General features: G+C 34.6%; 1 protein-coding gene across 1 annotated transcript in view; it reads right to left on the bottom strand.

Moving 5' to 3' along the window:
• LOC117326482 (KICSTOR complex protein SZT2-like) overlaps window positions 1-14780 on the bottom strand; it is an 89610-nt gene that overhangs the window by 60720 nt on the left and 14110 nt on the right. Inside the window, exons 15-22 of the mRNA XM_033883232.1 lie at window positions 14232-14435; window positions 13493-13810; window positions 12903-13124; window positions 11220-11298; window positions 10999-11084; window positions 10744-10748; window positions 10540-10585; window positions 10009-10171 (exon numbers count right to left, since the gene is read on the bottom strand). Of these exons, the coding sequence (XP_033739123.1) occupies window positions 10009-10171; window positions 10540-10585; window positions 10744-10748; window positions 10999-11084; window positions 11220-11298; window positions 12903-13124; window positions 13493-13810; window positions 14232-14435 (1123 nt within the window). The remainder of the gene's footprint in view (window positions 1-10008; window positions 10172-10539; window positions 10586-10743; window positions 10749-10998; window positions 11085-11219; window positions 11299-12902; window positions 13125-13492; window positions 13811-14231; window positions 14436-14780) is intronic.

The raw sequence follows: 14780 nt of genomic DNA, 5'->3' as shown, positions 1-14780 counted from the left end.
TCGGACACCCTAAAGAAACACAGATAAAGGATCTCAAGAGAGGTCCACAGGGTATTCCCACCCGACTCTATCAGCTGCGTTCACAAATCAAGCATAGATTATCACAACTTGTTAAAACATAATATTTTCTCAAGTCTGCATCACACTTACTATCAGCTTCATTAGGTTGCCGGAGATAAGCTCAATGAACTTGTCCAAACTTTCTGATAACAGGAATCCAAACCATGTGACTAAACAGTATGGTTCCTGTCTTAATGCATTTACAAATTGACTTTAATCAACAGTTAATGACCAACTATTAGCTCTATGCATTCAATTATTCTCAACATCAAATACATTTGGTAATTCGCATTAAATCAATCTAGAAAATTAATTAATATTATCGCCAATATTTTTGTTTCAAAACTCAAATTACTGAAGCTTGGTGACTTTCAATTTGTGTACATGAGTAAACCAAATCATCTCAAAAATTATCATAAAAACTTATTATATATGTGTACCTCAATCTTTACTTCTAAAATGTCCAGAACATTGAAATTCTGAAAAAAACGCTATACATAACAACACTTGTGAACTGATTTAACCATTCATATGGCTAGAATTTTTATAAAATTAATAGATTTTAAAGATAATGAAAATTAATATTTGTTACAGACACTACCTAGCAGGAATGATTTTCAGTCAGTTAAGAGATTACAATGCTGTCTGGTGTCAGTAAGCTTGTACAGTCGGTAAAAGGTGTTGTCTTAACCCACCTCCAGCAAGTTAACCTGATCAAACTATCAGAGTTTTTTGCAGTGCTAAGGAAGTGATAAGATCACATATTTTCCCTGTTATATTCATATTTGTATCATGGCTTATGGAGGGTAGAAAAACAAACACTCCAACCTTTATTTTAAATCTACAAGTGGCCATTAGCTATGGGAGATAACTGACAAACACATCCACTAATACTCAACAATGGAATTTTTAATGTATTCCCAGGCATCCGACCTTTATACAGTTCCATGGCCATAGAATCCAATGCAGTAAATCATATATCTCAATATTATTATATTTGAGTGTTGAACATAATTCATGCCTCACCTCTCCCACTTTGTTAGTATAGTAAGTTTTATGCAAACTCCAAAATTCACTAAATTTGAATATTTTTAAAATAAACAACCAAAGAATCTCCACTGGATAGTATGGAAACACCCTGTACACATTGTAGACATGTGTAAACATTGACACATTGCAAAACAAACATAAGTTTTCGTAAAAATCCCAAATTCTCAAAATTCACCTGAATAGGACATTTTTATCTCGAAAATCACTCTTTCTGAAAAGTAAGAAGAAAATTCCAATTTTGACTATCAAATAATTTGTAAGTCGATTGGAGAAGCCATAAAGAGATGAGAAGCCATAAAGATATATCAATATCTCAAAATCAAAAGTTTTTAACCCAAAAATTACAGCAAAAGATTCAGGTTCACGTGATAATAGGGTGCATTAAGATGCCCATACTACAATGCAACTATATTCCAGGTTTGATTGGAATAACATCAATAATTTTGAGAAACTGAGCTAAGCACAAAATTTCAAAGTCCAGATTCTCAGCATCCTTAATTTCCTGAGTCACTGGACAAAAAATTCTGGATGATATTCCACAAATAAAGGCTGTGTTGAAACGTCCATTATGTGATCTACAGTGGCCATATGGAAGGTTTAGTTAAAGTTGGACTTGTACTTTTAAGCAATGGATCTAGATGGGAAATTTCAAAAATGAAATGTTGACAATGCTGACACTGCCATCACCTACTTTCATTTCGCGACTTTGTATCAGAACAAGGAAGTTTAATGAATGCTAGACATCTAATTCTATCAAACTGTGTTCCTTTTGGCCAAGGTGCTTTATACCAACTCTTAACTAATTATTCACACAAAAACAAATCCTTCACATTCCCAGGCTAGACAATTGTATGCTTGCCAACATTTTGAAATTTCTATTCGGGAGAATACACATGTTCGAATCTCCAACTGAGAGAGGTACGTTTATAGACCTGCTTTATACAATCCAAAACATTGTACCTCAAAAATATTGTACAGACTGAAGCTGCTCTTTGATTGAGAACAATCAAAATAGTGGAAAAAAGAAGAATTTTTTTTACTGATAATTGGTATCTCAATTGGTTCAAATTTAAGCGTATCTCCTAAATAGAGAAGGATGGCAAGTATGTAAACAAGAAGATACTATAATATCTCCTGCATTGGAATTCAAGTCTAGAGAATGTCATAGCAATTACTATTCAGTTGTGAATTGCACAATTCCTATTCATATTGCTGTATATACAGACTGTGGTGAATTGAAAGTATAAAACTATTGATTTCTACCAAGAGCCACCAAACTTAATTATTCCAGGATTAAATCTGTAGAGCATGCGAAAATTGCAATGACATGGCACTAGAGTTTCAATATCCTGTCATCATTGTTGGTTTATTTGGAAGTTGACAAACGTAACATGAATGCAATGTATTTATTTAATTTAAAGTATAAGGACAAAACAATAAGAATTCTGTTCATATTCTAACTTGAATGGAAAAATAAACAAGAGGCCCATGGGTCTTAACGGTCATCAGATTCTAAAGACCCTTGTACAATTGTAGTATACATACTCAGTAGCAAGTATAGTGGTACTGTTGGCCATGTCGGCCATCTTGGATTTTGGACTGACCAGAAAAATAACAACACTTGGTCAGGATCATTGTAGCCAATTTTGAGCTGAATGCCTCCAGTGGAACTTGAACAGAAGCTTGAAATAAGTGTCGTTCATGAAAACCATGATTACACAATCATGTTACAAAATGGCCACTCTCAAAGTTTTTACGAGGCTGAAAAATGAACTTCTTTCTTGGCTCTCCTTCCTTAACATCCTCACCAACTTCAAGCTCCATGGCACCAATGGAACTTAAGAAGTTTAAAATGAGTTTTTCAAGATGGCTGCCATGACGGCCATCTTGGATTTCGGACCAACCCGAAAAATAACAACACTTGGTCAGGATGACCTACGGTAATAAAAACTTTAACCCTTTGGACTCTTTTGTTACATTGTTCACACAAACAAATATATTGATGTTTCTTTCATTTCTTTCATGGAACAATACAGTAACTATCAAAGACCTTTTAAACCTTAATTAAAGATAAATACATAAAGCAATGGTCTAATCCTGGTACTGAAATTACTTACTTGATAATAGTCCTTTTTTAAAAGGTATAATCAATATAATAATCATTTTGATATACTACAGAAATCTTCTTAATATGGTTTAGAATATTTCATTAAATTTGTCACTGAAGTGTGAAATGTAGATCATGTTTCATCAAGTTTTTTACTGAAGTGTGATTTGTAGATCAAACTCGGCATCCACAACATAAATCCTGTAGAAAAAAAATATTGATGGAACCCAGATATAGAGTAACCTCATCTACATCTCTATCACTGATATATATATATAGCAGACCCTTATAGCTTTATCCAAATTCAATGGAAGCAGTTCTACCAAGGCACAGGTTTTATCAATCTTCCTTAACTTACAGAATTTCCTAGACATCAAATTTTATATAGGAAATCATCATTGAATTTAAGGGAAAAGCCTCTGTAAAGGAGCTTTCATAAATCCTGTCATTCTTCCCTATGGAAAATTTAAGTTTAGAAATTTTAAGCTGTATAAACAAGGTATTCGAAGATTTAGTTTTTAAGAATATTTATAACTTTTTTCACACTAACAGTTTATTTTACAAACATCAATCAGGTCTTTTACCAAATCATTCTACTGTATTTCAATTTGGAAATTTACCACAGTATTGCCTCTGCCATAGATAATCCAGAAGAATGCTGTATTGTTTTCTGTGACTTATCCAAGGCATTCGATAGAGTATAGCACAAAGGACTACTAAACAAATTAGAAAAATATAGAATCACAGGAAACATCTTACACTGGCTAAAAAGTTACTTATCGAATAGAACACAAAGAGTTATTTACAGATCCAGTCAATCAAATCTATTAAATATAACAGCAGGAGTACCCCAGGGATCAGTGTTGGGTCCTTTCCTTTTTATAATTTATGTTAACGATGTTGCTGAAAACATGATAAGCAGAAGTAGATTGTCAGCCAAAACTAAGTGGGAGATTAAAACATTTATAAATCACGATTTAACAATTTTAGAAAATTGGTTAATAAGTGATTAATGAAATCTAATGCTGAAAAAACAACTTACGGGTACTTTGTTTTTCTCAAAAAGATTACATTATCTTCCAAAATTTTACTTAACCAATTATTCAACATCACTAACATCTAGGGCTCAATTTTATAATGATGGTAGCTGGTCTAACCATATTGATTATATTGATGGTAGCTGGTCTAACCATATTGATTATATTGATGGTAGTTGGTCTAACCATATTGATTATATTGCCAAGTCAGCTTATAAGCAACTTATACTACTAAAAAAATTAAGATATACAGTGTCAAGGTCATATATCCATCCTTTGCTAGAATATACATCTGTAGTCTGGGACGGCTATTCATAACAGGACTCAGAAAAACTTGAGAAAGTTCAGCTACTCGCAGCTTCACCAGTATTGCATGCATCAAAGCAACCAATTTACTTTGAAACAGGATGGGAATTACTATCAGTACGATGTAAATGAAATAAACTAACAGCTCTATTCAGAATCCAAAACAATATGTCACCAAATTACCTATCTGATTTTCTACCAAGCTTACACTCCAAATCATCTGCTTATGCTACTTGTGATCCAAACAATTTCACTATACCTAAACGTAGGACAGAATTACTGAGAAAATCCCTTATACCTTCCTCTATTTCCAAACAGAACTCCTTTACCCCTAATATAAAGTCAACTAATTCCCTCATTGCCTTTAAAAATGAATCATTTAAAACAGGATATCATTTCAGTTCCAAAATTTCTCACTACTGGAGATATAAATTAACAATTATACCCACAAGACTTCCAAATGAATGTAGCACACTGCAAAGCGATCTATTCAGGGTTAACCTTATCAACGATTCATCATACATATGTGGGGATATCGAAAATGCTCAACACTTTTTTCAATCTTGTCCCCTATATCGAAGGCCAAGAAATGAACTACTACATAATCTTAGACGTTTGAATATACCAGATGTTTTATTTGATATTAACACTTTGCTGTGGGAAAACCCTTATTTACCTGTCGACCAAAATATCCAAATTCATAATTATGTCTGTGAATACATTAGGATAAAAACCACTGTTAAATAACAATTTATACAGTAGCATTTCCAACTTATATACAACATCGTTTACAAGTTATGTGGTATCCATGTATTACACATGGGGTAATTGGGTATACAGAGAAAGAACTATCAACAATCATGTTAAATTTATTATTATCTTTTCAATTTCAAGAATATTAATTGTACAAGTATCATATTTTTACCCGAATTATTGATATTGAAAATCTTGGCAATTTTTATTAGTGTAAGAGTTAAATATTTTCTCATGAGTATGAACAATGAGAGGTGTTTGATAAGAGACCAGACAAAGGTTGTAAAATGATGGCCTTTGGTCTAGCTGACTGGTCTTTATCCTTGTTATCTGTCCTAGCCCTGTACGGGAGCTAATTCTTCAGGTGATTACTGACTGTATCACACTTCCTCTCCCTTGATCAAAGGTACGCTAGAGTAAATACTGAGATTAGCCATAACATGTACATTCACCCCAATGTAATCATTATTAAGCGTTGATAATTTGGTTTAATTACTGACCCATTCATAAAAAAAATACTGATTTACATAACAAAAGAATTCATTCATAAAATATAGTGGTCTGCATGAATGAGACTCATTGATAAAGCAGGGCTCACTGAGTTTGTATCGGCCAACTACTACTACATTGACTTCTGTAAATTTCAGCGACCAGCAGGTTAGGGTTAAATTCATTAAAACAGGATCTTTGTCGGAAGTTTCATAACTTTGCATTTCATTATGAAAAACAAGCACAGCCATCTATATAATTAGTTCATAGATTTAACAACACTGATAAATAAGTTCTCAAAAAAAGGATTTGTCAAAAGTAAAATGACAACATAAGAACAGTCCTAGTCTGCCACTTGTAAAGGAATATGTAAATAAAATGAAAGAAAATATGCATTTAAAGGTAGAGTGGTTAACTATTGAACTCCTTAGGGTGGTCAGGTGGCACGGTGGTAACACACTTGCCTTCCAACTAGGTGGCCGGGGTTCAAAAAGACATTGGCTGGTTGCTAAAGCCCCAATAACCACAGATAATAATTTGTGAACAATTTTGAGACAGCTATGTTGCTGTGATGTAGCAGTATATAAAACTCAAAATTATCATCATTTGAAAAGACAATATATTGCAGGATTTTAAAAATTAACCTACATGTATTTGATTTGCATACTTTGGTCTGGTTTATTTTGTTTAACGTCCTATTAACAGCCAGGGTCATTTAAGGACGTGCCAGGTTTTGGAGGTGGAGGAAAGCCGGAGTACCCGGAGAAAAACCACCGGCCTACGGTCAGTACCTGGCAACTGCCCCACGTAGGTTTTGAACTCGCAATCCAGAGGCAATCCAGGAGGGCTAGTGATAAAGTGTCGGGACACCTTAACCACTCGGCCACCACGGCCCCTAAATTTGCATACAGGTATATACAGCGGATATATATACTAAATAGCAACAAAAGCACAGGATATCCAAATCCACAGTTTCTTTTCATGAGACAATGTTAAATATTATTTTTATTGTATCCACTGTTTCTTTTCATGAGACAATGTTAAACATCATTTTTTACGGTATTACAATAGCATTAATTCTAAACTTTATCATACATTCTGCCACTGAATTAGTATCAACCAGCATTACAGTATAGAATCCCCTTCATTCACATTTCTGGAAACCAGCATGCTACATTTATTAAAAGTCACAATTATTGTAGAATGTGTCGACATTGATGTATTATGTTTATCCTCAAGTCTTTTCTGATATACCTAAGATTTTCAGACCCAATCAACCTCATACATTTTTGTATCACAGCATTTGAGTTATTGTGAATAACTAACACAAAAGAGATGTAAGGACACATCTCCTTGTTCTGTTACTAGTGTGTATAGGCTACAAGGGCTATGTTGGAGATATGTGTGTCCTCAAGGAGATTCTATTGTGGCAATTCCAAATCTGTCCTACTCTGTACTGGTATTGTGACTTGTCATACATGTGACAAACTAAGATACTTGTGATATACATATGTATATTAGATATATTGTGACTTATCATATAACTCATAAACTGAGGCCATGTGATGAACTATACTTCTGTTTTTTTTTATAAAAAAATCAGTATGTGAGCAATTAACACTATATAATACAATGTTCATGATGTCACACTATTGGTCCAGTTGTGAAAATGTTTGTCAATCATCAAAATACAAAGGAAAGGCTTTGATAACACATTTGTTAAATGTTTCTCTGGTCATATGATAATAGAATCTAACACTTATGTTCATGTTATAATTAATCCATTATACTCAATTTAATAATTTCACACAAAAATAAACTTGTTCAATAACTTCTATATTACGTGACCACGAGTATTAGATGACGACGAGTATTAGACCATCTATATATGATAACTTGCTGTACAATGTTGAGTTGTTAAAATTTTCCCAAAGAGATATTGTAATCTATCCATTTGATAAACTTGATACCATTTATATTGTTACTGATATCAAATATGATAATTGTCACATTGTAGAGATACCAATTTTATCAATGATAAAATCATTAATTTGATTTCTTTTCACTTGAGTCAAAGCTGTGAAGTTTCCATTCATATACATGTATTTTATATGAAGAGATAGTACAACAGGTAGCTGTTATGATTTGTGTCTGTAGGCCAACAGTACATCGATTGGTGAAAAGAAACCTAGAAACAACAGCCGGAGTAATGTTGGTGGTAAACCTGCAGTTAACTGATACATCTATGTAACATACACTAATAAACTACACAGCTGATAATGATATTTGTAAACAAAATGTTACAACACCAGGAAATTGTGGAATTACATGGGAAACCCATTCAAAATGGCATGAAGCCTTCTGGCCATGCTTGTCAGATCCTCAGAATACAACACTAAAGACTAATAATTCCTCTTCTTCCTTGGTGCTGAAACCTATTGTATTATCATTGCATACCTATTTAATTTCTACATCAGACTGATTGTTCTCACTATCTATTGTGATATACTGTGATCTGTATTGTGTTTCAATAGATTATGTACTGTGATATGTGATATTCACTCCAATAATATTCAGCCTGATTTCAGCATATCAAACAGGTTCTTTAATTCCCCCCTTTCACAGAAACCATGACCTTTTTTACTATTATATCATCAATGTAACCAAGACTACATCCAACAGAAAGGAATTTTCACCTTGATACTCAATCTAGAATGTACTCCTCAACCAGATCCACTTCAAAATCATTGTGCAGTGTGATTTTTAACAGTTTGTTTGTATTTAACAGGCTAAGCTAACATGTGTTTATCTTTTATGTGTTTATCCCTAAACAGACATGGTACTGGCATCAGTACAAAAGTAATGATTAATTCAATAGTTATAGCCTTTTGATAAGGTCCATACACAGTTCTATACCTGAAAAAAAATATTGTTAATTTTTTTTTAGGTCAATAAAATCATGTATTGGCCAAATTCAAAAGGCTTTAATAGTTTTATTATAACATGACTGTTTTGAATTTTAATAATCTCACACTGAATGCCAGTAACACTTACATGTATAAATGTAATGATAGAGACAGATTTGTGAAGGGATTGTAGATAATTCATTACATACCTTAAACACTACACAATCAAAAGTAAACTAATGCATTAAAATGCATTCAATACACTAATTCTTATGACAATTTTAATATTCTAATATTAATCAAAGTTATTGCTTGCCATGTTACAAAACCTGCAAGACATTTTTCACCGTTGGATAATACCAAGGGGATGTAATATCTACTTTTAAAAACACCCAGTCAACCAGCATTTTACCCACCAGCTTTTTTGCTCAACCTGTCAATATAACATTTTATTGGGAATCACGTAACACTATTTAAGCCAATCAGAGTGTGAAAAACACGATTTCATAATAAATTGTAATATTTTCAAATTGAACAATCAAGAATGCATCAATAAAAGTAAGGATATGAAGTAAATTATTCCATTACTTAACTCCATACAGGTATATTGTCCTGAACCTCATCTACTAGGTTTGTTTATATTGGGCAAGGGAGTTAACTCAACTGTCTTAGCAAACAGTAGTCAAATTTATTGTTGGTTGGATCAGAGTTGTTTCTTTATGAAAAGTCAGACCTGATGATTTTTCGTTGTTTTCAGAGAAGCCTTGACAAAGACTTTCAAGACCTGTATTAACATCTGCAGATTTATGCCCAAAATGTTACCTTTAAAAACAGGTGAACTGGTTTGTCTGCATCAACTAACTGGCCCAAGGTTTTCCAGTAATATAATAACAAAATTGTAGAACACTGTATAATACTGTAAACTAACTTATATCAGCACAGTGGTATTTTCACACACCAGAGGACCTTTCTTTATACAAACATCATAATACGATGCGTCAGATGTGCTAATATACAAGCAGAAATCACATTTATTCAGCTGTTATCAAAATGGAGTGTTGTCCAATTCGGCGAAAAATGTGAAAAATACCACTATTGCTAGAATAACTTGATTTTCAGCACTAGACTTAATACCGTATTTATTCTCAAATAAACCCCTCCCCTAGTGAAAAAGTCAAGTAATAAAGTTTGGGTACAGCTTAATTGTGAACTGCATTTAGCTTACTATTTTGAGAAAATTACGAAGAGGGCTTATTTATGGATAAATACGGTACCACAGAAATCTCTTCACTGTACTTACTGCTTTAGCCATGTCTTTGTAAGTCATGCCATCCCAGTGCTTTCGTTCTGTTGGGTTATTGACACCAACACCAAACTGAGGCTCCGTCCAACACTCTGTAACGATTTGTACATCTCCATCAGCCTCTGTGGTTTCCAACTCGTCTACATCCTCTTCGGACACACTGCAACAGAGCAATGGTTCGACAAAATATAAACAAAGAGGAACTGAATGATCTCATAAAAATACTCTAAAACCCTGTGTATAACTTAAACATAAGAAACTACCTGGTAAATAATGCTGGTTAAAATATTCACAGATCTTGAAGATAAGACAATTCATTTTTCAGGCATCAGATATTTACTTTGAACATTCTTGTTTAACTGTAGATTAATTACGCGTGTTATTTACTGCCTCAAAACAATTTTAATATAGAGTGAATTTCCATCCTAGATATACTGCCTCTGACATTGGTTGAGAACATGTTGTATTTTACAAACTCTGTCCCTCATAGTTTTGATTTAGGGTGGGCACATGATGTACTATTCTCACCTGTCCCTCGTAGTTTTGATGTAGGGTGGGAACATGATGTACTGTACTCACCTGTCCTGCATAGTTTTGATGTAGGGTCGGAACATGATGTACTGTACTCACCTGTCCCGTGTAGTTTTTATGTAGGGTGGGAGCATGATGTACTGTACTCACCTGTCCCTCATAGTTTTGATGTAGGGTGGGAACATGATGTACTGTACTCACCTGTCCTGCATAGTTTTGATGTAGGGTAGTAACATGATGAACTGTACTCACCTGTCCCTCGTAGTTTTGATGTAGGGTGGGAACATGATGTACTGTACTCACCTGTCCCGCGTAGTTTTGATGTAGGGTGGGAACATGATGTACTGTACTCACCTGTCCCTCGTAGTTTTGATGTAGGGTGGGAATATGATGTACTCTACTCACCTGTCCCTCATAGTTTTGATGTAGGGTGGGAACATGATGTACTGTACTCACCTGTCCCGCGTAGTTTTGATGTAGGGTGGGAACATGATGTACTGTATGGCACACTTCGTGACGTCTGTGTCCACTCCATCTTTGTCCTACAAAAGCAGACAATATTTCTGTCAATGTTTACAGTAATGTTGTAAGAAAGAAAAGGGAAAGAATTTCAGCAATAGCATACACGCAGGCCAGAAAAATCTGAGGTAAAATGTAAATTTTCATAAATAACTCACCTGCATTTCAACTTCCGCCACCATATTGACAATGCCTGAATTACTAGAGACAAAATTGAAGCCTTCCTGGAGACGAATTCTGAAAAAGTAACACAACAGACATCATGAGTTACTTCAAGTTTTGCACTCTTACAATATTTCTGGGTACTATTTACAGTTGGAATATTTACTGGCAAAGACAAATCTATAACAGTGTCAGGGGTATTCTACATCTATCAACTAACTACAACTCTAGAGATTCGGTGTCAGGGGTAGTCTACATCTATCAACTAACTACAACTCTATAGATTTGGTGTCAGGGGTATTCTACATCTATCAACTAACTACAACTCTATAGATTTGGTGTCAGGGGTATTCTACATCTATCAACTAACTACAACTCTATAGATTTGGTGTCAGGGGTATTCTACATCTATCAACTCCCTGGTAACTACAACTCTATAGATTTGGTGTCAGGGGTATTCTACATCTATCAACTAACTACAACTCTATAGATTTGGTGTCAGGGGTATTCTACATCTATCAACTAACTACAACTCTATAGATTTGGTGTCAGGGGTATTCTACATCTATCAACTAACTACAACTCTATAGATTTGGTGTCAGGGGTATTCTACATCTATCTATCAACTAACTACAACTCTATAGATTTGGTGTCAGGGGTATTCTACATCTATCAACTAACTACAACTCTATAGATTTGGTGTCAGGGGTATTCTACATCTATCAACTAACTACAACTCTATAGATTTGGTGTCAGGGGTATTCTACATCTATCAACTAACTACAACTCTATAGATTTGGTGTCAGGGGTATTCTACATCTATCAACTAACTACAACTCTATAGATTTGGTGTCAGAGGTATTCTACATCTATCAACTAACTACAACTCTATAGATTTGGTGTCAGAGGTATTCTACATCTATCAACTAACTACAACTCTATAGATTTGGTGTCAGAGGTATTCTACATCTATCAACTAACTACAACTCTATAGATTTGGTGTCAGGGGTATTCTACATCTATCAACTAACTACAACTCTATAGATTTGGTGTCAGAGGTATTCTACATCTATCAACTAACTACAACTCTATAGATTTGGTGTCAGGGGTATTCTACATCTATCAACTAACTACAACTCTATAGATTTGGTGTCAGGGGTATTCTACATCTATCAACTAACTACAACTCTATAGATTTGGTGTCAGGGGTATTCTACATCTATCAACTAACTACAACTCTATAGATTTGGTGTCAGGGGTATTCTACATCTATCAACTCCCTGGTAACTACAACTCTATAGATTTGGTGTCGGGGTAGTCTACATCTATCAACTAACTACAACTCTATAGATTTGGTGTCAGAGGTATTCTACATCTATCAACTAACTACAACTCTATAGATTTGGAGTTTAACATGTTCAAAGTGATTTACTGAGAATGTGACCTACCTAGCTATTGAACCTGGACATCATGTATCATCTTGGTGTCTTTGCTATTGGACACATTACAATCTCCTCACTCTTTCAAAGTACACATATACAAAATGTGATCTGGTCTGTACAGGAGAGAACATCATTTACTACTGTGGGAATGAGACCACTAATACTTATTTTTCTAGAATGGACAGGTCTGACCGATACTCATTTTGCTAGACTCGACAGGTTTTGACCAATACTCACTTTGCTAGAGTAGACAGGATGCGACCTATGGCTGGCATGCTGACCTCCACTTTGCCTTGTTTGACAGTCCAGACCCAGCGTTGATGGTGGAGGTAGCGAGACATCATGTTGAAGGTGTTGGCGACAGCTGTTTTACTGGCTAGCTGCTGGTTAGATAGGTGCCTGGAAAGGAACTTGGAGGGGTCCTCTATAATACTCATGTCCTGTGGTAGGCGGTCATAGCTGTCAATCAACCATTGCATCTAAATGTTAGTTATTTCATAAATGTTGTAATAAAAGACTTAACTTCAATTCACTATACAGAAAATAGCAAATACGGTAAACTCATGGTCAATTTAAATAGGCAGATAGTTGGAACACATAAATTTTTCAATAAAAACGTTAATTTTCAAGCTAGTGATAGTTAAAACTCTGAATGTTTATATCGGTAATCAACACTATTATGGAAAGTCGGAACATATCAAATGAAAATGTAATGTAAGATTTGTTTTTGTCAAACTAAATCTGTTGAATATTCACTTCATTAGTACAATTCACAACTGAAAAAGGAAAGTTGATTTACCTGTTGAGTCTCTTTCTGTGTGACTTACCTGATAAGAATCTGCTCTATGGGTTTAGTCAGGAGAACACAGCAATTTATTTCAGACCAGTCACGTAAAAGCGGTGATGGCCTCTTCTTTAGTTTCTTGATTGCACTGTCTTTGGTAGGAGATACTTTGGATTTTTCTACCTTTGTGGGGCCCCTCTTGGGGAACCTCAGAGCAGCAACTTTGTCTCGTAGCTCCTGAATAATACAGTATCTCTCCCAGCCAGGGGATCCTCCTAAAAACGCCAATCGTAGCACCATGTAAGGTGGCTTGGATGTGACCCTCAATAACAGGAAAGAAGTTGGTGGTTTTTCTGAATCACTGCAGTAAGAAAAAAGAAAACAATAAGAGTTATAACAACATAATTTATACACTTGATCCAGTTAGTTAGTATGAACTATAATCAATAACTGAGTTACTTTTCTTCATAATAATACAATACAGAGTTAATACCACTGATATTCGTAATTTTACATTGTGCAAAATATCAGACCATGTTTATTTTATATGTTAGTTGGAATGATATTAAATTTTCAAAATTAATCAACACAATGAATAGGCTATGTATATCACACTTTTGAAACCTGTTCTGAAAAACTATTAAAATTCTGAACTCCTGTGAACCATTTGGTGTATAGTAACAGTATCCCATAATTTTACACCACTGCTGAATGTAATACCATTATAATACCTCTGCTATACAGTATACTATGTAATACTACATATCCACTTCACAACATACCCAGGCAGTAGTCTGATGTAGGAATCATTTTCTAATAAGACAAAGGTGCTCCAGTCACGCAGCAGCACATGCAGAGAGGTGAGTGCCTGACGACACAGTACCACATGGAAGCGCCCACTAGAGTTAGGGGTGTGTAGGTATTTAGGCAAGGGCACATCATGTTCTAGTATCATCCCAATACGATGACTGTGCATCCACTTCTGCCTGTAAAATAAAACACAAACCAAAAATCTGATGTGGTTTTTTTTTTAGATAATAGAATTTTCCATTGTTAAGTTCCATGTAAGTTACCTCCCTTGAGTTGCTGTGATATTTTTTTCCTGTGGCCTTTTCAGTGTTCATTTATCAATTTGTCAAATTTAAGGGATAATTTCAGGTATAAATATTGGTGAACCTGCAGATAGTAATACAGGCCTTGAGTCTTTGTCATGGCTTGTCTAAAAGCAACATAAAATCACTGTGGTCCAACCATTGGTACTGTCGTAAACGAAACCAGCCGCTGATGAAAGTTTTTACTTCCGTAACAGTATTTCTTGTGATTCAATCTCT

Source organism: Pecten maximus, chromosome 4 (assembly GCF_902652985.1).
Source record: "Pecten maximus chromosome 4, xPecMax1.1, whole genome shotgun sequence".
Lineage (NCBI taxonomy): Eukaryota > Metazoa > Mollusca > Bivalvia > Pectinida > Pectinidae > Pecten > Pecten maximus.
This window is presented reverse-complemented; position numbering and strand designations above follow the sequence as displayed.